The sequence below is a fragment of the Manis pentadactyla genome, chromosome 11 (genome assembly GCF_030020395.1).
Source record: "Manis pentadactyla isolate mManPen7 chromosome 11, mManPen7.hap1, whole genome shotgun sequence".
Taxonomy (NCBI): Eukaryota; Metazoa; Chordata; class Mammalia; order Pholidota; family Manidae; genus Manis; species Manis pentadactyla.
The window spans coordinates 65,669,660-65,694,697 of record NC_080029.1 but is presented as its reverse complement, the minus strand read 5'-3'; the positions used below and the strand labels follow the sequence as shown (position 1 = coordinate 65,694,697).

Sequence of the window (25,038 nt, the reverse complement as noted above, 5' to 3'; positions counted from 1 at the left end):
GTCACTAGAGAACTTCCTGACACTCAGTAGGCCCTCAATGAATATTGAGATGAATTATTGCATTGTATCCTTTCCAACCAGCAAAATAATTGGCACAGAGTAAACACTCAGTAAAAGTGTTTATTAAAAGAATAAACATGGAGTATGCATTAGAGCATGGTTTAATAAATTCCCACACCTGAACCCACTACACTGAAGAGACTAGTGGCTTCCCAGAAGAGAGAAGCAAGACAGCTGGAAGACAAATGAAAATGACTGGCTAGTGACAAAGTCCGTTCTCATCCAAATGCTGGTCCACTTACTCAGTTCAGATTGTTAGCAAGTGATGCAGATTCTTTTTCAGAAAATGTTGATGGATTGCACAGTTGTACCCACTTCATTTGCAAACCTTCATTATCTTTTTTTGCCTTCCCTCCCTCTGTCTGTGTTTAGAAGGGGTGGAGTGGTGTATAATTCCACAAAGCAATTTTTGTGAATAAGCCGACTAACTGGCTGCTGTGCTCGGTCTCACAGTCCCACATGGAATACCAGTGTCTGTTTACTTGTGTGTTCTCTCTTGACTGACTTCCTTGCATTCATTCATTCGAGTGTCCATTTAATAACTTATTCATTAAAGGAATCATTTGTTCAGGCCCACTAAGTGCCAGGCTGGTACAGGGTATATGTGGATGCCTGGTTCTTGCCTAAAGCATGAGTTCTTGTCCTGAGGTCTGGGAATGAGTTGCAGAAGCTCTATGGGATTTTTTTAAATTGTATATGCAAACTTGTGTTTGAATATAGACTTAGGAGGAGGGTTTGCTTCAACAGCTCTGTTATTCAAAGAAAGAAACATGTTAAGAACCTTTGATAGAAGGAAGCTTAAGCTGAGCTTTGAATTCAAGTAATAGGTCTTCAAATTACATTTTTTCTCCTTGATATGTTTCATGGTGGTGATGGTGGTGGTGAGTGTGAAGAGTATAGCTGGGTGTGTTGCTCTTAACTGTAGGTCTGACAGACTTGTCAGCCTGTTTACTAATCTCTATACTCGAAATAGTACTCATCTTTCTTATTTAGTTTCCAACTCTGCTGGAATCATGACTTCTGTAGGTCCCCAAGAGGCAGATGGCAATGGTGATACAGACCTTGATTTGCTAACATAAGCAAGACCTAGCTCTGCTCAGTTACCATTGGTAGTTGGGTGGGCTTTGTTTTTATGAAATCAGAAGGAATATGGTGGGTTGTAAGAGCTGATTTTGGTTTCCAGTGGTGGTGGCTGTGCACATTTACCTAATCAAGCTGTCTGAGGCATTCGGCATCTTACAACAAATGCCAATCACTGCTGGAATAGGGTATGAGTGACTACTTCAAAAGAAAATTCAGTGGGCAGTTGCTGACACTCAGTGAATTGCTGGCTCTTTGCCCAAATATGTGTGAAATGTTTGCACTGGTTTGAAGCCCTGATTGCAGTTGGCTCACAGAGTTTGTGGTGATGTTGTAGATTTGATAACATGCTGTAGGAAGGGCAGAAACTAGGGACAAAATACTCCTGATATTTTGGGAAATAATTTTTAAATATTACTAATATTTAGCAAAAATAGACCTGATATTCCTGTTAACATTGGGATAAAGACAGTGATTGAGAAAAGTCATCTTTGGCCCAGCCGGTGCTTTTCATAACGAGGAGAGAGCTGACGTGTGCTGAGCACCTCCCAAGGGCTAGTCACTGTGCTGTATAATCAGAGTTCATTTATTCACACACATTTATTGTCCCCCTTCTGGGCCCTGTTCAAACTGCTAGGGTTTCAGCATTGCACAGAGTGATTCCTCCAGCATGTGAAGGCAGCCTGCTAGTGGAGGAGAGAGACAATAGGTGAGTAAGTTCTCCGGGGAAATTAAAACAGGGCAGGGGATGGTTCATGTCCTTACAGCAGCTCTATAAGGCATTAACCCTTTGGACAGAATGAGAAATTGAGGTCCACAGAGCCTGACTCGTCTAATACCTCCCAGCTTACTAGAGACAAATGGAGGACTTAAAACTTGGTCAGCCTGACTCCAAAACCCACGTGTTTTGTCACAACTGTCTCCCAGTAATGTTGAGTCCTCCCATGGACTCTCCCTGTGAGTGAAGGGCAGGAAGCCACCTGGCCAAGAATCAGACATTTTACAATAACGGGCCTGGGGCATGATTGTCCCTTTTAGATAGTCTCTGAGGTGAATGACAATGCATTTGATAACCAAGTTGCCTCACACGATACCAAGCTGATGCCATGGTGTAGGTGTGTCCTTCAAGGGCCTTGATGCAAGTAGTGGTGTTTAAGTAGTGCAGGAGGTTGAATCATAAAGCTAGGATTTTCAGACAGAGCCAAGTGATCCTCAGTGCACCTGGGTATGATCAGGTCCAGCTGTGGTATTGAGCCCCAGGAAGCTGCTGTAGCAGTGGGGGGACCCAGCCGGCGAGTGTCTGTGGGGTGTGGCAACCCACTCGTGTTGCAGCATATAGAAAAGCACCATGGAGCAGGCAAGACGATGAGCCTGGGACCTTGCTGTGTGTAGCTGTGTCAGTGGGAATTTGACCTCGCCTTCACGTCTGACCACCACAGTATGTAAGTGAGCTCAGTGGATCTGAGGGTCTCGATGTCACAATTCACTGTCTTATGGCCTCGCCCTCATACCCCAGTCCCTATAGTACCCCTATTCTGAGGCCTATCCTGCAGCCACCCTCCCTGCCCCCATCCTGAGTTGAGAGTTAATTTATCTCATTTTATTGATTTGCTTACATGTCAGTCTCCCCACTGGACTCCAATCACTGGAGGATCAGGACAGTGCCTTCTCATTTTTATGTCCTCTGTCACATTGCCCAGCATAAAGCAGAGGCTCAACACATATTTTGCATGGCTGCTTTTAGCTTTCTTCTGCTGACATATTGAGGAAATACAAAGAAATGGAAATGGGAACCTTGCTTACATGCATCTCTAGGAACTAAGTCAGTGAGGTTAATATCTTACATATTGTAAGTCAGCTAAATTTTGGATAAATAAATGTAATGCCATAGCCTGAGATGGTTAAGCTTTGAAAATTGATCAGAGTGACTTACCAAGCAGGTACTGTTACATGCAGAACATTGCACACTTTGGGCCCAAATCCCAGTGCTTCATGAGTCTATTTGTGTTGACTGTTCTTTTAGCAGAAAGGAAGTCAGTTAACATACTGCTAAGCACTACAGTGGGCTGAGTGTGAGAGAGAAAATATAAATATGCCTGAGTACATGAATGGAAGAATAGGACAAAGAAGAGGGAGAGGGCAAGAGACACTGCCTTCTTTCTCCCACAGAAGCAAAAGCCGCTTCTTGTACAGCCAACATTTCTTAGCTTCCTGTTCTATCAGTGGCCTAGGAAAGCCCAGAGGATGGCTGGAGTATTAGACTGGCAGCCGTGAGATTGTGCCTGACTTACCTCAGGATTTGTAGCCGATGTTACAAATGTGATGACATGAAGCTTTGAATCAGACTTGAAAAACAACCGAGGATGGCAGATGTGGGCCTCTTCCTTTTACCAGCGAGCATTGAAAGACCCGTACTGACTCAGTGATGATCTCTCCTGCCTTCCTCCCGGACAGATCAACTCACAAGCAGTCTGCGTGCTGCTGGGCTTAGAAGGGGGTGGCGGGAATATAACAGCATTCAACGGAGAGCCTTTTAAGACAGATTTCAAAATGAAAGTATAATACTCCTTATCTTTTTGGCCCCTACCGAGGGAGCATACCAAATCTAACCCCCATTAAAAATGTCAACCTCTCCAAAAAATTTCAGCAGATTAGTGGGAGAGGTCATTTCTACCAATTAAAAGACAAGCATTTAACTTTGCAAAGTTAGAGCTGCATTCAAATCCCAAATGGGATGTGTTCTCTCTGTTTTTCCTTTTGAGAGCTGCGGTCAGAGGGCACTCCGTGTCTATGTTGTGCTTAATTCGTGAGAATTTGCAGTATTCCTTCCTGACATACACAGAATAGGTAGGTGATTTGTAGAGGAGAGTGGTTGGTGGGAGAAGAGGAATTTAAACAAGAACAAGAACCGGAGCAAAAAGAGGCTCATGACTATAGCCTGCAGACTGTGCTCAGAAAGCAGAGTGCCTTCCTGCATCAGGCACGCATTCAGCCTTGGAGCCTGGGCCGGTGCTGCCACCCTCTGTGGCCCCTGGACCGTCCGCCCACAGGCCTGTCTCACCCAGCAGGCTGCCTCTCGGTGACTGTGTGTTCCGAGTGCCCAGCAGAGCACCTTCTACGTAGTTGGGCCCAATATGTGTTTATTGCTGCAGCCCTGGAGCCAGGATTAATTAGTTTCTGTCTTCTTGCTGAGTTCATGTTAGATAAAAATCAGGACTCCCTGTCACCTGAAGATTCTCCTATTCTACAGTCTTCATTTTAAGTCACTTTATAACCACCTCACTCTTAAAACTTCCTCAGACAGAGGGTGCAAACCACTATATCCCATATGCTGGGATTCCGGAGACAGGAATTCACCTTTTAGATAGTCTCTGTCACTTTCAACTTTTCTACCTTTATTTTGTGAAGAAAAAGAACTCTATTCCTTTTCCTGTGTAAAGGGAATAAATAATAACTTTAAATTTTACATCCAAAAGCAATCTCTCTAGCATCAAGTTCCTTAAGCCAAGAAACACCTTCAGAAATGACTAGGGTATCTTTTAAGCTGTTGTTGCTCTTCATGCCTTAAAAAGCACCCTCTTTTTATAGACATTGTTATTTTGAAATGATTAAGAATGTAGATGATTAGTAATACCTATCTAATGATTACATTTTTAGAAAGTCCTCTTTGGATTTGTAACAAGCATTTCCTTGTCTATTAGTCCCGCCTGAGGACGAGCTCTCCACCTCCTAGCCCTCCTTGCATCTCTTGAGGATTCCCCTCATGTACCCTACTCCCTAACCTTCAGCCCAGGCTGCAGATCATGCCTGCATTTTCCTGAGCTTTCTGTCTAAGAGATGTTGACTGTCAGGGCTCCATCATTCCCTCAGGTGCTGTCACTCCAAATAGAGCTTAACCCACTGTCTTAAGAATTTCATTGTCAAGGGGAAGTTTGAGTTCTCATATGAAGAATGTTAATCACTCTGTATGTGCCCAATATAAGGGACGTGTACTAGTTCCTATAGGAACTACCTGACTGCCAGAGAGAGGCTATTTGCACCTTTCCACAGTTAAGGATGGAGAGAAATGTTTGCTTCAGTAGCTAGAAACTTATTTCCTTCAAAAGAAAGGTAGGGTGGGCAAAAGGAGTCTTTAAAATGGAAACATTGTACTAAATAGAAGTCCCTGTAGTTTGTTGCTAACCAAATACCCACAAAAAAATTGTCAATTTAGTATACGATAATACTTGAGTGATATTTCACTTTTTAATGACTGCCATTTTGATGTAAAAAATTATAAAATGTTTTCAAAAATTATATGAATACTATTTAGTTCTTCAAAAGATAAGGAGTGCATGATAAACCCTCAGCTAAACAGATCTTTTGAATGTTGCATGTTTTCCCCTTAGCTCTTGCTAGTTGAAGCCACACAGATACGCTTTTTTGTGAAAAGCAGACATGGTTTCTTTTTCTCAATCAGCAGTTCATTTGTGAGTATTAATATTTTCACAGTCATATTGTCCCAAATGCTTTTCCCTAGTGCATTCAATCCATTCTTAAATCGTGATAGAAATTTAAATATATGTTATATCAAAGAATTTTTGAATAGCATAAGACTTCTTAGAATTTCAATTATTTTATTGGATTAAATATGTCTTTTTTTGTCTACATTGGTAATATAAAGTGTTAATAGATTCTGGGATATGGATTATGAAGATGTAGTTTTCAATATTTAAAATTCTACTATATATGAATTTAAAATAAACCCAAACTGTACTATTCCAGAATGCAGGAGGTTTTCTCTCTTGTGTTATATGATTATAATGCTTCTTCCCATTTCTCTGATCATTGCCTATCCTATATTTTAAATGGCAAAAAACTAATCTTTGTGAAAGTTCATTGAAAAAGCATTGTGATGATTTGTTTTCAGATACGTACATGATATATTGAATGAAAACTCCAATTGTCATGCTTGCAACAACAGAGTTTCAGTTATAGTGGCCTGATGGGTTAAGTTGGTACCTAGCATGAATTTTTCCAATGTTTCATCTCCAGCCCAACCTGAAATGCCCTCAGTGTCTAAGGCATACAAAATAATGAGGTGTTTAGGGTTGAAAGGATGTAAATTGTGATATGGGCAGTAGGCAGAGCTGTAAGCACTAGTTTCAGAAAGAAAATTTGATCCCATTTTAAAAAAACAAATTTTTATTTTGATAAGGAAACACACACACACACACACACACACACACACACACACACACACACACACACAGTCCTTATAAACTTTTGAGGCCCCTGGGAAAACCCTCCCTGGCTTCCCTTGCCCTACGCTAAGGAAGGCTAATTGAGATTCTTCAAGGGAAATCCCTTTTCTTTTCTCCTGTAGCCATGGAAAGGCTCATTAAGCATTCTATACTCCATTTCTTTCCCAGACCCTGACTTTGCTTTAGCCCAAGTACTGAAGCCCAGGGAGTGATGTCGGGGCTTCCATTAAGCATGCCCTTGAGTCCTCCCCTCCCCCAAGCTCAGTGTGGGAACTGAGCCTTGCCCCTCGGGTGGCAGATTCAGAGAGCAGCCATGCTGTCATGAAGCTGGCCTTTCCTAGGTGGATGGTCCCACTATTGATATACTACCTCGGAACTTCCAGAATGCATCACCTCCACTGCCAGACCACCCCCCTTGTGGCGGGCACACAGGAGAAAATCTCCCCGAAGTGGTCTGCCCTACCTGCCAATGACCACTTTTTCCTAACAAAACAACCCCTTGGCAGCCTACCTCACAATGCCATGTTCATCTTCACTTTAGAGTATCTTTTTCAGGTGACCCCTTGCATAGGAGCCCTTTCTGTGTCCCTGCCTGCGGTCTGCCTCCCCACTGAGAGCTGTGCTGGTGAGGAGCTGGGGCAGCTCCACCTTCTCGGGAAGTGGGGGTGGGGAAAGCTGGCAAGGAAAAGGGCAATTCGGGACACAAGGCAAGTAGGGCTCATGACTTTTCCCCCTTTCAGTGTGTGCACCCACTGAGCTGTCCTGTTTCTGCTTTGTAATGGGTTCTTCTGTGGCAAGCTGACCTTTCGGCTGAATAGGTCAGACTCCCACTGAGCACTGATCCTCAGCCTTCCTGGCATCTGTGCGTCCCCAGAGGAGAGCAGCACTGGTGAGGAATATGACGGGTGGTGTGCGGTATGTTTCCCCAAAGAGGGATTGCCTCTCACCGCAGTGAATTAATGCTCAAAGAGCGCCTCACCAGGGTATGCAGAAGAATCTACATGAGGACATTTTTGCCAACGTTGTTGAGGGACAAAACTAATTTTTAAGATTGTGGTTTCCTTCTGTGTCTTCCATTTTTTAATGAGAGAAAGGCCAAATGCCCAGTCCTAATGATTCGTTGTCATTTTAAATATCTGAGACAATCAGAATTTCTGTAGTTGTTTTTTAAAATCCTTTTCCCTATATGTCTCTTCCACTTAGGGTCTCTGAAAATTCTAGTTGTCTTATTTTTTAGCCCTTGCAAAATATGAGATAATAGTGTTGTGGTGTGTGGTGATAGTTGACAAAAATAGGCCTAGGTTTGTTTTAAATTGCTTTAAATTTTGGACTGTTTATTAGGTTTTTATAACACTGTTATCTTATAGTAGCTGGCAATTTTCTACAGCAAGTAGGCACTCAGTAAATGTTGAATTTGGGGTTGAATTACTGTATTTCTATGGTTTGAGTTTTATTCTTTTACAGTTTGTATAAACTATTCAACTTACACAGTTCTCCAATCTCACTGTCAGCGAGTTAGGGACATAATCTTCACAGATAAGAGATTACATGTTCCACTTATTTAGCAATATGCTGCATACATTTTTGGTTAACTTAGTAGCATTCTTTAAATTTCAAAAAGTAGTGTCTTTTAATTGAACAGATAAGTGAAATGTCAATAGATTAGACAAAACAGTGACCTATTTAGCAATTAAAAGTGTACATGGTTGTCCAGGATACCAAATGGTTTTAGAAATTGTCAGTCCAAAATAAAACAAAAAACTCTGAGAGAGCTTCATAAGCAATGTATTGCTTTTCTGAGAATGATGGACCTCATTGAGGAAATAACTACTTTTTCTTGAGGCGTCGATGATACTTTATAAACACAATGAGATTAGCATAGAGGAACAAAACAACTATTTGCATTGTTTTTGATTTATCAGATTATTATCTGAATTCTCAAGATGCCAAATGTGATAGGATAAAAAGTATAAGATAAGAAGTACATATTTAACGTCTATTCACTTACCGATAATGCTAGAGTCAGAGCTGGGTTTCTACCAGGGGCATAATGGGCTCCTGTTTAACATATTTATGTTGGTTGTAAAATTAGGAACTGTCATTACAACCCCACATCACCTGCATAAGTGCAAAACATATAAATCAAGAGAAGTTCCACTGCCATAAAAATGCCATTGAATAGTGTAGCATGAAACCACTTACAGGAGACTTGTGTGTTACACTGGCAAGTACTGAGATGCACACTCAGGTTTCTAGGGGATTTGAAGAACAAAGAATAACCCCCATGCAGGTGGGATTTATCAATATAATGCCTGATGGAGACATGTAGGATCCCCAGGCTACTCATACTTTTAAAAATAAAATTCCTGTGCATTTGCAACATTTACTTAGAGAACAGCATGGGTCCAAAGTGAGAGAAAGGCAGGAGAAGAAAGACCAGCCCCTGCCAGGCCTGAATAAACCCTGCAGCTCCCGCCGGAAGGCAGCTGTTCCTGTAGTTGGAGCAGGCATTTGGGCTGCTCTCTGTGTAACTGGAACTTGCCTTTTGGGCCTTTTAGGAACGAGGCACACTCCTTACCTTTCCTGTGATGTGTTTGGGTCCATCTATAGTCTGGTGGCCATTGCTCTCCTGGCCTTCTCTCAGTCCAGTTCTTTGTTAGAATAGTCTGTGTTCCCTAAAATCAGTCCATGTCTACTGTGAGGTGAAATAGTTTATTTTGAACTTCATAACTGGAAGCCCTAAAAAGCCCCCAAATTATGAACTATTAATAAAGAGCTTTCTGGATCCTAATTACTGCCTCAGAAACAGAGTGGACGCTTTTGAAGTTTTTCAACACCTCCTCCTCCTTCCCAAAGCTACCCCCCTAACAATCTTTAAAAAAAAAAAAAAAGACTGCAGATTTTATTCATGTGGGATCATTCACACCAAGCTACCATAATGTGCAATTAACACTCTAGAAACTGAAAACAGTATTCAGCAAGACAGCTGCATTATCAAAAATGCCAAAGGAGTTTTGAAGGGAGTAATGTGCATGTTAGAATAGGAAATTAATCAGAACCACGCACACACACTCACACACACACAGTGGTGCTGTCTTAAGTACATCTGAATATTAAATTTTAAATCTTATGTCTACATTTACAGTAAAAATTACTCTTAGGATAGAAAACTGATTTTTTTATTTTAAGATTATTAGCTGTGTGTTTCTTTTCTGAAGTAAGGAAGTGAGGAAGTTTGACTAGAAATCTCTAAGATCCCTCCCAGCTGGAATATTCTTTGATAATAATCACTCTTCAATTATATTTTATAAATTTTCCCATTGAAAAAATGCTCCTTTATTTCCTCTTGCCAGTAATAATGATACTTAACACTCATGCTGTTTTCAAAGTGCCTTTCAGACATTGCAGACAGTAACTCACAATTGCAGGGGTAAACTGCCTACTTTTGCATAGCACAATAATCATAAGTACATTTATATTATAATCCCTACTAAGCTATGGATCCAACTGACTGAGTAACTGAAACGAAGCAGAATTATCCCAGCAGCATTTTGCTGGAATCTTCTTGTCAACCAGCTGAACGTGTTTTTAGAAGTAAGGAAGTAGGGAGCTTTGATTTTATTTTCAATTCGTAGTGTCGAGGTTTGATGGGGTAGAGGTTTAATAAAATTTTTAAGAAAAGCAAGAAGACATGAGGAATTTCCTTGTTGGAAATAAAGAAAAGATCTGAATATATTCCTTCATAAATTACTGTAAAGCGAACAGCTTTTTTTTTTTTTTTTGAGAACTTTTAAAAGAAGGAAAATACCTGGAACTGATTTAAGCAATCTGTGACCCCATGCAAAAAAAAAAATTCTGAAGAAAATACCCACAATTATGCACCCATAAATACCATGCATTAAGCTCCTTTTTGTTGAGGATTGTGGGACTCCTTGAGAGCAGGTGGCTGCAAGCAGCACATGTTGGTTACGCCAGGAAGAGAAGGACTGACCTTAAGTTGTACGAGGACAGGAGTATTCAGATAAGAAAATGGACACTGATGTGGTGAGAGTTCACCTGGGCTTCTTGTAGGTCCTATAGGAATAGCTACATGGAAAATTTCAGTAAATATGAAATCTAGCTATCCTGAGACACTTAACACTAATGCAAACAGTTAAGAATAATCTCTTATTCGACATGTGCTTATTAAATTATGATAGCTTTTGTATTAGAACACTAAAAATATTTTCTGTTTGCTTTTTCCAAGCTTAGAGGATATGAAAAGTTTAGGTTTCCTGAGGGGGGTGGAGGAGGTGGAAGGCAGTATGTGTATGCTTCAAAAATATGCTTTAAATCTGAAGAAAAACAGTTTAATAATTTAAAGGAATATACACCTTTACACCTTCATGTTTTTGCTCCAGTGCAGGAAAAACAATCCAAAATGAAAAAAAAAAAATTCCAAGAATCTGGATATGGCTTTTAATGTTTGGAGACACTGATGTTCTGAGTCAAACATTCAACCTAGGCTCTGCTTCTGATAAGGCAAAAATCAGAATCAAAATTAACACTGGGCTGTTTCTTTCAGATAGATCTTTTTGATACAGTAACTAGCTAGTGATGCAATTAGAAATTAAGTTGAAAGTGTGACTCAAAGCTCCAGCTTAATATTTTTTCTTTCTTTCTTTTCTTTCTCTCTGTTTTTTTTAAGTTATAGGTGCACAACGAAGGAGAAGCCCCAGTGCACTGGCTATTGAAGTATTTGAAGCACATTTGGGAAGTCACATTTTGCAGGTACCTTTAAATGAAAATGAAGCTTGCTTATCTTTTATTAAAAAAATCCATGTATTTAGTCATAATTACAACATTTTTTATTGCAGCTATGTATGTGACTGTTGTTCTATCTTGGAATTGTGAAATTCTTATGAATTTATTTTTTTCTTTTTAGAAAGCCATCCCTTGAGAGACTATTAATGAGAAAGGGAGGGCAAGTATTATTTGTGCTGTAATAGTTGAGATGAATGGCACTGTTCAGTTGATGCTCAATGTATAGTAGCTGGCTGTTCCCAGAATGGTTGTGTGTGCTGCATTTGCAAGTGGATATATGTGTCTGTCTTTGGAGCTATATATTGTTTCTGGAAAAGCAAAATGTTGTTGTGACAGTAATGTGACATTTTTATGTGTTGCCAAATTTCAGTTGTTCTTTGCTTGAGTTTGTCTTCCTAAATGCTTCCATTCTTACTGTTGGCCTCCTCAAATTACAGACTTTCTCAGGATGAAATTTTAAAGTGGATTTTTTAAGTAAAGGAGACAAATAATAACAATAGATTTTGCCAATGAATCTCATGACAAACAAATGTGAAGGTTACTCAGATGGAATGGCAGTGATTTAGTCCTAGAGAAGACTCACCCGAAACTCAGCATCTTGCTTACTCAAAACTCTTTTTTGGCTTAAGACTTTGCTCTCAGGGCCACACATCCAGGGATAGGTGTTCTACATTGTTTCTGCTTTCAGGATAAATGTTGGCATGGCCAAATGTCCAAAGCTTTTTTTTTTTTGACTGTGTAAAATACTTTTTTTCAACAATGAATTAAAGAAATAGACATGTTTTAGATATTTAGGCAGCTTATTTGGAAAAGATGGCTATGCTTTCTTAGATAAACTAAGGGGTAAAAATAAAGGTTAACTACAGGTTCCTGTCCATTCAGAGTTTTTTTTTTTAAGGCCTCTATGGTGCTTTCATTTTCTTGATATCAAATGTAATATTGAGTCTAGCATATTATTCCTGAAAGTGAGTATCCCAGAAAACTGTCATCAGATCCCCCTGGTTGAGTCCCAGTGATTCTCAGCAGTGGTTCCATGGCTGGTAGCTTCAAAATTACCTGTGACACTTGTTCAAAGGACACAGTCCTACTAGGTGAGGATCTTCAAGGTGAAGTCCAGGAATTTATTATAGGAATTTATGTCTAGGAACTTAACAACCTTTGGATAATTTCAGTGTTTCATTAAGCCTAAGATGTCACAATTCACATTTATAAATTTAAAGCCTTAAAAAGCCTTTTGTTTATTTTTGCTTATCTGATGTTTCTCATTTCTCCACTAGTATCTGTTAAAATCCCATATGACGGATGTTTCTTTGACATACACCTTGGGAGTGCTATTCTATTGTGCATATAAAATTTTGAGTTACCTTTGCAGTAGATTAATTTCAGGGATACAGAAAAGATATTTTTCTTGATCTTCAGATTTTATTTCCCTCTTTGCTGTATTGACTTTGTTCAGAATCTCCTTTATATGTTTTGTATGAGCCATGCCATGCATTTGTTGTTAGATTGATGCAATACGGGATGACTCCTGTTTATATTGTGAAGCAGCCAGTGCATAAGGCAGTCAATGAAATAAATGGTTCAAACAGTACCCCAGATTATTATCATCTGAAGGATGACTTAGGACATACAAGGATTTTAAATTAATTTAAAACACAAAACTTAGGAGTTTGAATTGAACATAAGCTTAATGCAAAAATATAGTATAGAATGGCTATCCCAAAAGACAGTTCAACATTAGGCATCATTGAGAGAACAAAGTATCTAGAATGAGGCTACTGAGCTCTACTGCTCTTTGGCTCATTCACACCAACTTAGACAATACACTTTAAGAGAAACAAAGCTGGGCATCATTTGGAATAGAATAATTAGACTGTTGCATGGACTAGAAGTCATGTTACATGAGGAGCAGCAAAGGGCTTGGTGAAGTTTAGCATGGAAGATGCATGGGACATTACTGTCCTCTATATCTGAAGGCCTCATGTGAAAAAAGGATTAGATATATTCTTTGTAACTTTGTAGAGTGTGGAAGAGAAGAAGTGGTGAAAATTGAAGAGAAAAAAAGATCACTTTTATACAAGAAAACTTCTAAATAGGGCTGTCCACATTTGGAATATTTTCAAAGCCTTTGACTTTAAGGGAAAGTATAGATGGCTTGGTAGAGATGCTTTCAAGAAAGGCAGGCATCCAAGCATGGTTGTGCTTGATCATCTTGAAATTGTTCATAGAAACTAGAACTTCTTATCATTTGATCCTAATTCTAGTGGTTATGGAATAGAAGAGCCGTATATAATCCTCTAAATGAACTAGTAGAATTAAGAGCAGGAAGGGACTGGGAAGTAGCAAGAACAAGAAAGGCCCCCTCTAAGCTATTTAATTAGTTTTATGCCCTCCTAGCAGGGGAACTCTCGTTCCCATGTCTGTACCACATTCAGGATTATTTCATTAGTCTTCAAGGGTAAGATGGTTTCCATATTTCCCTTCCAGAGGGTCCATGGTTTCATCTGGCTGATTCATAGAGACAGGGATGAATTATTTCTTCCCTCTAGGTCCTACCCTACCATCACTTGCAAATATCTGATAAAACCTATGTGATCAACAAAGCAGGCATGGTCTCCAACCTCGCAGTTCATCAGCCTTACAAAGAAAAATTCAAATATTTAGTAAGGATACAGAATTTTCTGTGATAGGCACATGGCTGCTGTCCATAAGTAGCTCACAATCTTTTGGGGAAAGAGGAACCAGGCTACAAAAGAGTGAAGCATCAAAGAAGACTCCTCAAAGTTGTTGACTGATGAATAAGAGCTTATTAGGCAAAGAAAATGGGAGAATATTCCCATCAAAGAGGACATCAAACACAAAGGCATGGGAGCAAGTAATAACAGATCTTTTTTCAGAACTGTTAAGATGTTCTATTTGATGACTACTTCTCGTGAATAGGGGAGCATATAAGAGGCGAATATGGGGAATTTGTATGAGCCAAATTGTGACAGGCTAAATGAGCCAAGTCTAGATTCTGTAACCACTGATAAGCCCACAGAAAAGGCTTTCATGCAAAAGAGCAACAAGATAAGGATTTTGTTTGTTTCTAGACTTATCAAAATACAGTGTGTAGGAAGTCCTTGAGTTGTAAGAGGTTGATACAAAGAGACCATTTTGGAAATTACTGCAATAGTCCAAGAATCCTAATGAAGATCTCCAGAATTGAGGCTCTATGAATGGAGAGGCAGGTATGGAATTGCAATCAAATTGTTGGCACATGGTGATTAGATGTGAAAGGCTAGGGGATGGCAGGAGTTAATAATGATCACAGGTTTTCTAGATTGGTAAGTAGCTGTCTGATGATACTCCTATCTGAGAGAAGCTGAAAGTAATCTTCTCTTAAATAGCCACATTAATAAAGAGGTAAGCAGTTAGAAATCTGAGTCTCATCCTCTACAGCATGATCAAGGGTAGGGCTGGGAATTACTAATCAGTAGTGTGTAGATGAATGATAGTTTGAATCGAGCAGTAAATTGGAGGGAGACCCACAGAAATGAGGTGGAGCAAAGAGAAGAAGCAACCCCAGTGTATGTCATCACTTGAGATTCAACTATGATTCAGAGAGAAAGGAGTAGACAAAATGATAAAAGCAAACCACTGGATTTTATTTGATTTGAGTAAGGATTACTAATAATGTCAAGGTGACTGAGGATAAATCCTTTAGTAGGTTAAATACTGAGGAAACAAGGGTTTTACCAATTGAAATGGTTTCAGTAAAGTTTTAGGTGAAGCAGACAAGCCTAAAGAGTGACAGAAGGTAAGAAGTACCTGAGTGTTTGTGGTAAAGGAAGGATGAAGGATGGTAAGGTAGTATGAAGGGAAAATTTTGTATTTAATGTTATTAGAGTATGTTTATATGGCTGAGATGTGTAGGGTCAAGCATTGGCCAATTATATGCTAATCTTTAGCAATTAGTTTCTTTTTAATCAATTTAACGTGGTAGTGTCTCTATTAACAAAGGATAAGCTTTCATTATTATTAATGGCTATGTTCCATTCCATACTATAGATGTATCAACTTTTTTAACGATTTTCCTATTGAGTATTTTTATTGTATCTATGAAACTGTATTTCTAATGTAGAAACCAATGAGGTGTGACTATGTGTTTCAATTAGAAAAGGACTAATCTGGATTGATTTTAGCTTAAATTTATTAAATTTTTGGTGTGTATTAAATTCTGTGTAATGTGCAAAGTTCTCTTTATCATCATTGAATATTCTTTGTGCCTGTGAGATGGGTGTTATGATTGTGCACATCTTAAAACTGAGTAAACTAAGACTTAGAAAACCTAAATAACTGACTCAACTCTTTTGGCTATTTAAGTGAAAATTGAATTTGAACCCAGGAAACTACACTAAATTATAGTACTTCCCAAGAAATGATGAGAACATTTTTAGACAGTGCTAATTAAAGGGAAGAAGTTATATTTGGAGAGAACAGGATTAGAGAACTGATGGAATTGGGAAGGTAGAGGTCAATTCTGAATACCAGAATATTCCTGTGACTCCTCTGTATTAGTGCCAAGCTTCCCTGCTACCCATGTGTTTAGTGATGTTTCATGGAAGAGTGTGTTAAGGACCTCTTGGAGCAGAGAGCTGGGGGTGAGGTATGAAAATAGACTCTTTAATTTTTGTGGACTGTGATAGGCCCATTCTGTGGAGTACAATATATATTTTTGCTGTATATATCTTATTAGCCATATATTCTCTTGGCAAATTTTAGAAAGCTTGGTGGATTCTTTATTTTGATTTCCTATTGAGAGGGGAACAAAACTTAATGATGATTCTATCAATATAAAATCAATGGTTGCAAATGCAGGCAAAACCAACACCCACGCTGTGCAATGTGCAACTCTGGGACCACCTTTCGCATTATTCATACAGAATCCTTACTGCCACGACCAGCATTGTAGCCCCAGTGAACCTGTAGCTGTTTCAGGCATGAGCTTCAAGACAGAAGCATCTTCTGCAGGAGAGTTAAGGGTTTCAAGTGATGTCCACCTTCATCTGCAGAACTGTGAAGTGTATGCATTGGGTTTAAGTCGAGGCATTTTAGTTCACTTTATTCTTCTTTTATTAATTGGACGAGGAACAGGAGGGCAAGGGGTCAAGATTAGGAATTGTGCTTTTTGTGACAAGCTATGTAAATATCCAAGAATTTGAAGTCATTATGTGGATCATTCCTGAAAATAGTACACGTGACTAAGCACTAATTTGATTCCTGCTTTAAAAGCTCACTTAAGGCATTATTGCTCCCACTTCATGATTTCCTTAATATGAAAAAAATATGAGTGGTGTTTACTTTTACTTTTCCAGTTTAGAGACCAGATAGAATATTCATATTTCACTTTATCAAAGTTAATGAAACACAAAATGTTAACAAATATCATCTTTGTAACTCATAAAATTAACTAGTGAAATGACTTTCCCTTAGGTGCAGATTTATGAATGGAGTGCTTTAATTATTTGCATGCCCTTAGCAGAAGAGTTTAAGTTTTTTTCTTTCTGTAAATAATGCTTGTATAATTGTTATTTAATATTGCAGTATTGTTTTTGCATATCCATAGTGATGCTGCTTTACTCACCTCACAGGTGCTAAAGCAAAGCAGTCAAAACAAACCTTGTACGTGGAAGATATTTTTAAGGTTTATGTTTGTCTTTATTGTCAGTGCATTATAGTGAAATACAGATAGAAATGAGTATGTTATATTGCTGACCTTGTGTAATACATCTCATTACTGGTAACTGTGACATACTTATGAAGTGATTGAAGGATGGGTTTTATCCATACCTAGATTTGGATATTAAAGTAAATGAAATTTTGTGAGTTGGAGGAATATAATCATAATAAGTACCCTTATGTTTTAGTATTTAAACTAAGTCTTGAGAGACTAAAAAGAATATTCTGTAAGAAATGCCATGAAGTGATATAATGATGGAAGTGTGGTATCTATTTGTCAGTTTTGAGCTTGGTTATATTACTTGAGCCCTCTTATATAGATATCATTGATCCTGCATTATTTCTGGGCATTAAGCAATTTTTTGCATTATATGTAGAACATTCAAGCCCCAAACTACCAGAGAATCCCACTTTGAGGAAACCAAGAGAGTCAAGAATATTCTAAGATTATAACACCTGAGGCTCTCCGACTTGTAGTGAACAGAAAACGCTGGGCAAAATGGTTGCATGATTGCCTGTGTTCCCCAGCATAACTAGAGAAATAATTGTTTTTTGCAAGGATCATTTGTTAACAGAGCAACTTTCTTGTAGAAAACATAGATACGGCCATCACTGTAGCAGAATAGTTTAATTAAGGTGTGTATTTTCTTAAAATGGTAGGAGTATGTATTTTTCCATTTGATAAGCAAAGTAGTCAGAGATTTGTGTGGGAGAGATGGAAAACACCACAGATCTCAATGAAATGACAGATTTCAATCATGTGGTTTTTCTTTCCCTCACACCTTCATCCATAGAATACAGAGTATACTCATATCTCAAGTAAAAGAAGAGCCTAGGTTTAAAGAGCCTGTTCCAGTCAAATGTAGGGGAAAAAAATCATATCAGGATTTACATTTAAATGTCTCCATTTCCATGATTAATCACATTTTGAAGACTGGTTAAGAACATACCATGGAATCATTACTAGTTGGTCTACACATGACTTTTTTATGCAGAATTATTGTTAGACAAATGAAAACATATAGGTTCTCTACCAGATACATTTAAAATGTGTGGTTGATGTAATAAGAAAACAAAATAGTGTCTTGTGACATTTTATCTCTTTGTTATGGTTCAAGTATTTCTAGGTACAGTCTGCTCCAGTCTCAGGCCCAGTCAGTTGTAGCCAACTAAGAGGTTTCTTTAGAGTAAATAGATTGAATGTGTAGGCCAAAGAAGCTTGTTACAACAGTGTTAGGTTGGGGGTAGAGAATGCCAGCATCTCCTTTAATCACATCCAGCAAGAGAAACAAAAAAATTAACTAGTACAATTCCAACATTTGGACAAAGAAAAGAGCTCCAAGGCTAATACAAAGATACAAATTATTATTTAAGATGCTGCTTAGCCAGATCAACATTCATTTTACATTGATGGTAGTATTTTCAAAAGACTTCTGTGAGAGGGAGAGGTATGTTCAATTCGATTTTCCATTAGATTGATAAATTGGAATTTCACCCTTATTTATTATTTTATTGGAACTTAAACGTACAAAAGAAAGGATTATCTCAAGGAAAGTTGCATCTTCCTACTCCTGAGGCCCTTGCTGGCAAAGTGGTATCCTGCTGGACATTATTGTTAAAATAAAATAAAATATCTTGAAATCATAGAGGCATTCTTTAGCCCTGATAGAAGGGGAGAGAGGTGAAAAACCCTATAGTCTCCCTTTGATCCAGAATGGTAAGAAAATGTAAAACTAAATATAGAAAAAGGGAAAGTTAGTGAATATATTTGCATATGCAAATTAGCTTAATTGATACTGCTTGCCTCTACAGGGATTTTTCATTACAAACTGGAGTGCTACATTGTTCAGCTCATATTGAGTAATTTAGTAACTAATGAGACCAGTTTGCACTAATTTGCATATGATAAATGAGCTTAATTGCAGTAAATAACTTGGAGGCATAATTACTTAATTTTCCTGTGTTGCACGGCTTTTAAGTTCACTTGTATGAACAACTCAAGATAATTTTGCATATTTAAATTAGTTGCTTTTAAATTTTCTTGAACAAAAAAAAAGGCACACACCTTATCAATTGAGCTGTAAAACAATTGGAAGTAAGGTTTACAGTATTTTTATTTACAAAGACAGGAAAGAAAAGCAGAAATTTCTTAAATCTGTTATTCACCTGTCTCACATCCTTACCTCAGAAAAGATACCAGCATTGGTAGGAAAATGTTCTTAATGCTGAAAGTTAATTCACAACTTTTTTAGTAAATGATCTGGGTTTAAACTGAAATATGTATGTGAACAAATTATAACTTCTGAGAGAGGTTATAAAAGAGATGTGATCTGTCCCTTATGTGGCAAATTGATATTGGAAGAGCCAGTTAGGTCTCCCACTTGCAGTGTGTGAATGATCTGAGCTCCTGGGCTTGGATGGAGCAGGCAGTACTCTGACCCTAGCAGGTATTTTCTATATAGATTAATGTTTCATGCTTATGCAATTGGTTTCATTGGAGACTCTCGATATGGTTTGCCAAGAATTATCTCACTGGTTGTCTTCACATTAACTCAAGAATGTATGTTTTATCAAAGTCTCCATTCTCAAAATTGAAAAACTGAAGCACCCAGAGGTAGATGACTAAACCATTATTTCACAATACTGTATTGCCTTAGAATTCCATTTTAAGAGAAAAAGTGTAGTTTATTATTCAAAATTACTGTCATATAAAATCATATTCATGATTGATTAGCCAAAAATATTTTATGGTATTAAAGCTTAAAACCTTTTTTTTAAAAAAGAATCAGTGTTCAGCTCATATAAAAAAAAAACAGAAGGGAACATTAAGGGCTATTGATTTGCCACAATCTGGAAAAATAACTAATGAAACTTTCTATGATAAATTCAGTATATGCTTCCTATATGCTTCAGAGATGGGCCAGAACAAGAGCTAATAGTTTGTATCTTCCAAGTGTGAAAAATTGAGTCCTTCATATAATAGGTGCTCAAGAAATAACAATTGAGTCGAATTGAACAAATTCTTACCAAAGTCAGCCCCCAAACTAGGGCCTCATTTTACTTTTGTGTTTCCAGGCCAGTTTTTATATATCCTCTAGACATGGTGCAGAATGGCAGATTCTTTCAGTGTATGGATTTTGGCCTCCAACCAACTTAACTTCACATCCCAGTTTGCTCACTTATTAGCTGTAAAACAGTTTCTTGCCCTCTCTAAGCCTGTTTCTTCATCTTTAAGGTGAAGAAAACAGTAGGAGTTTCTCTGACAGGAGTGTTGTGAGGACTGAATGAGATAGTGGGTTAAAAGTGCTTCATCCAGAACCTGGCATATAGAATGTTTTATGACTGTCTGCTAGTATGTTGGGTAGTCCAGAATAATGTCCAAGATTTTGAAGAAAAATGTTAATGCTTACCAAGACCATTACCAATACAGGAATACAGAAGCATTATCAATAAAATCCTCTCAGGTTAAAAGCAAAATAAATAATTTTCACTGAATACAACATAAAGTATCCATTTATATAAATGGTGTTTATTGATAGTATATGCTAGTTCATAGTAAAAATTTTAAATGTGGTAGGAAGAATATACTTTGACTTTAAGAATGAAAATCCTTTTCATAACCACCAAAGGAGTTGTCAGATTAATCTGATTAGCACTCTAGATGCAACTAGGGAAAGTAGTTTGTAAAGAATCAACATTTCCTTTAGACCAAATATTCCAGTATTCTTCTCATCATACTGTACAGTCTCTTCGATTTGCTTAGAAAAATGGGAATAAATGGCCAATCAGAAGTCCACAAGAACTAGAAGGTAGAAGCAGTCATCATCTATTGCTATAAATTATGTTGAAGAGACACTGAAGTGCACATATGATTCTCCTCATGCGTGTTGCACAGAATCAATCATCTGTCTTGCCAGCAAGGGCCCCTTTCCACATCAAGATCAGAAAGAGGAACTTCCCAGAATGATTTTTGTGATGGCGTGTGTGTAAATGTGGCAGGTGCACATCCTTTAGAGTTTTCACATACCATTCTAATTTTGATTTGCAGAGTAAACGTATGTCATTGCTTACTGAGTAGTGTGAGAGGTGTGGGGGAGGGAGGAGTTGGCACTGTTACTGGTGAGGAGAGGCATAGGTTTTGGCCACATGGCTAGAACTAGTGCTAATAGGAAGTGGGGACTTTCTAATCACCAAACACATTCTCAGGTAGCCAGGATCTTGGAAATGAGACAACAAATCTAAAAAAACTGAGCTTCAGTTCAGTAAATATTTACTGAATGCTTAATTTACATCAGAGACTGGAGAGACTACTGAGATACAAAGGTGTGGTTTTGCCCTCGGCTTTCCCAGTGCGAGTGGAGAAGGCCAACACCAAACAGACCGACTCGAGCCAATGTAACATAGACTAGTGGTGGAACAGTTACACCTGGATTTGGATCCTTGCTCTTAGTTATGTAGACTTGGGCGATTTATTTAATCTCTCTAAGCCTCAGTCTCCTCAACCCCAAATGGCTATGGTAACAGTTTATACCTCATATGCTGCTGGAGAATCAGATGGGATACTTTACTCAGCGCATAGTGAGTGCTCTACAGAAGTTGGCTGTGACAGGCTGCACACCAAAAGCAACAGAAGGGCCTCAGATCACCCAACAGGTCAACAAATGCTTCCTGTGGCTCCAAACTAAAAATTACAGTTCACCCCACACACCCACCATGCACAGATGCACTGTTAACTTCGGTGTTCATGTGGATTTCTGTGGGCCTAGCCTCATCAGGACACATGCGTCCCCTTAGTGTGACCACACAAGGTAGACACGGGAGAGGAAGAAAAGAGCAGTTATCACTGTGGTTGGGCAGCTTTGGTTTGGGGCCTGCTGCTAAGAAGAGTGTTTGCAAGGCATGGGAATATATCTTTAATTCTTTCTCAGGCACTAAGAGTGGCTGAATTATTTGGAGATTAAAGTGGAACAGAAAGAGAATTATACTTTCAATTTTAAAAGTGGACAGAGGACTCAGAAAATCTTAAGGTTAAGTGTCAAATATGAATATGAATAATTTACTGATGTATATAGATACCTGCAAATCTGGGCCACATTACAGTGGTCTTTTTGGGTTTAGAATAGTCCTTGGCGGTAGTAAACATGACATTCGTGTTACCAACATCAGCTGGAAATGACGTAGAATGGAGTGACACCAGTGATTATCATTTATCATGGACCCAAAGCTCAGTCAGTGTGACTAGGGTTGCTTTTTCATCTGAGTCTCCAGAACTTTGTGAGCCTTTTGGACTCTGTGAGCATTTGGGTCTGGAGAATAACTGGGAGACAAGAGCTGGGTTGGTAATGTGCTGTGTTTTGCAAACTACGCTGATTGCAGACACCTGTGAGCATCCTGGAGCAGCAGCATTCTACAAGACATTTGGAGAAAGTCTGGCTTAGAAGAGTTGAATCAAAATTAGTTTAAGATATTTTAAAAAATCTCTAAAATACAATAAGAGCTAAATTGAACACATAATTGAACTATTATTATACAATAATGTCACATCTGTGGTCTACTTCACTAGCTTTCTAAAGACAGAAAAATTACTACTGAAGAATCTTCCCTAAGTGGTTGTCCCTTTGTGTTCGTGTGTGCTTGTGTGTGTGAATGCATGTGTGAACATGTGTGTGGTCAATTACCTCCTTTATTAACCAAAGTAAAAAGACAAAATATTGAAAAGTCAAAAAATACAAGCAAAACAAAGAAAATAAAAATCAAACATGTATTTGGCTTTCTGTAAATCAACCAAAATGGGGTTGTGATCCTTGGCTCTTGAAACCAGTTGTAGACAGAGAGCAGCTGATTTCAAGAGAAATTATACAGCACATCATGGCTGATGCATATTTGCAAATGGTCTTCTTCTGAACCCAACCTGGGTAACACTACCCCCATTAAAGACTGCAGCAACCGAGATCTGTAGGCACTGTTAGTAGGAAGGCACAATAAGGGTTCTGCTAGAAGTACAGGGATTACTGCTAGGCTCCGTCCTCTCTCAGCTGCAGGCAGGCACCCGAGGGCCAGCTCAGGACCTGGGTCAGATGCTCCTGGTCACCAGGACTCCAGCTGTTTTTATTAAGTCTGCTGGAACCTTGTGAATATCACTCCCCAGATACTTGCCAATTCAGGATCTGATGATTTTGGATTGCAAGGTAACAAATCCATGTGACAGTGCTATTTTTTGTGACAACAGAACAGAATCCTGCCTATGAAAAGGAAAAGTAATACTGTTTGCTTTACCTCTATTGGAAAAAAATAAACATTTGGGTGAATTTGTGTAATTATTATATTTATTATTCTGGATGAATAAAATGTGTAACTGATGGTTGGTCTACCCACACAGAAGAGCCTCCTAACATGAGGCCCAATAACTGCTGTAGGAATTGTCAGGTCAGAGAAGCTTTTTCCTTATTTCTAAAGATATAAAAAATGCAGGTAACCCTTTAGGCCACCAGGAAAGTGCCCTCTGAAATAATCTACTCTCATACTTCAATTTAGGATGATACAATGTTTTCATAAATTTAGTCTGGTGTAGAGATTAGACTAAGGGTAGAATTGACCCTAAAGAAACAGAAAATTCTCTTTTTGTAAGTGGGAAGTCTGTGAGTTCTACATAAATACAAAAGCAAATGATAATATCAATGACTATTTTAATTGCATCTTTAATCCATAAGGATAGTTCAATGACATTTTAAATTATACTTTTAGAATTGTAGTCACATAGGAGATAAAACTTAGTAACTATTTAATAATGCAGAGTAAGAACAACTGTATCCTCTCTTGAGATCATGTTTAGGTGGACTGAATATTAAAGCCTAGTCTAGAATTTAGATAGCATTTAGTCTTCCAGAAGACAGTGTTGAATCTTTCTAAACATAAGGTACTCAGTCCCGGTCCTTTGAGCTGGTATCATTATCTCTGTTGATGATTAGTTTCACTGGATTCACAGCTAAGCTTTATTATTTTTTACAAGGAATTGGTTTGTTGTGGATCAAACTATTCTCAGTACTGCAAAGTTACTAATCCATTTGTGCCAGATTGGTAACCAATAGGTAATCATTTAACCTGGCTTTACTTGGAGACTGTGGTGTATAGTTATGTAGTTTTTAGCGGGGGAAAATTTCAGGCTGAAATAAAACAATCCCTTTTCAGGACATGTCCTGTATTGAAAATGGCAGGATACTTTAGTTGGTACTGCTCATGTTTCTTCCCTATAAAGTATCTGAAGGATTCTGTTTAAATAAGAAATGAAAAGACTCATTCTGCTAAGAACACAGGAAAGTAAGGTAACTTCCAGATCCTCTAAAACTGAGAGGTCAATAGTGGATACAAGCAGAAAGTAATGTGATCCTGGTTCCCTGGAGGCAGATTTTCAATACAGAACTATGCAAAAGTTTAGGGAGTAATAATATGCATTAACATGCATTTATTGAGACATACCAAAGTCAGGCAATGACTGAGCAAACTGCTTACATGCATTATCTCAGCTGGTCCGCTTACCCACCTTTTTGAATCAGGCACTGCATCATTTTCATTTTAAGGATGAAGAAACTGAAGTTCAGAGTGGTAAAGTGACTTGCTTAAGGACCTGCAACCATTAGTGCCAGGCATAGCTGGGAAATGATAAAGGGATGGAGAAAGGAATTATAAGGGGAACATTGGGTATTACATTATCTTACAGCTGAAGTTTTTCAAGTGACATGCTTTAAGCTATGGCTTGAATGCAAATTGGAGGACATGCACTTTTGTTTAATAAAGAAATATTTGCCCTGAACAGAAGAAAACATTTTAAAGCTTTTCATTTCATTCCTGGGAAAGTATTTGAGGAAAATGACATGGCTCAGCCCTGTTTGCTAACCGTTTTGTTTTCTCCTGCTGAGACTTGCCATTTCCATAGCCAGTGGGCTGTACTGAATCAGACAGAAGCAATAGGTCATTAACAGAAATGGAGACTTGGAGCAGCCCACAGAGGTTGAAAGAGGGAAATTCGTTTGGGGCCCCATCAACAAAGATGCATCTGATAGAATCTCATGCAACTATGGGTGGAGAATTTAGCCTGATTTTCAGAGAAACTCTTCTTGGTTCTACATGCTGC

General features: G+C 38.4%; 1 protein-coding gene across 11 annotated transcripts in view; it reads left to right on the top strand.

The window, feature by feature from the left end:
* NPAS3 (neuronal PAS domain protein 3) overlaps positions 1-25,038 on the top strand; it is an 843,415-nt gene that overhangs the window by 415,581 nt on the left and 402,796 nt on the right. For 8 of the 11 annotated variants that reach the window (XM_036881327.2, XM_036881322.2, XM_036881329.2 and 5 more), the window contains one exon: positions 11,077-11,153. In XM_036881327.2, coding sequence (XP_036737222.2) covers positions 11,077-11,153 — 77 coding nt within the window. Of the gene's footprint in view, positions 1-11,070; positions 11,154-25,038 lie in introns of all 11 variants that reach the window. The other 3 variants (XM_036881324.2, XM_036881330.2, XM_057488505.1) reach the window with 1 other exon arrangement.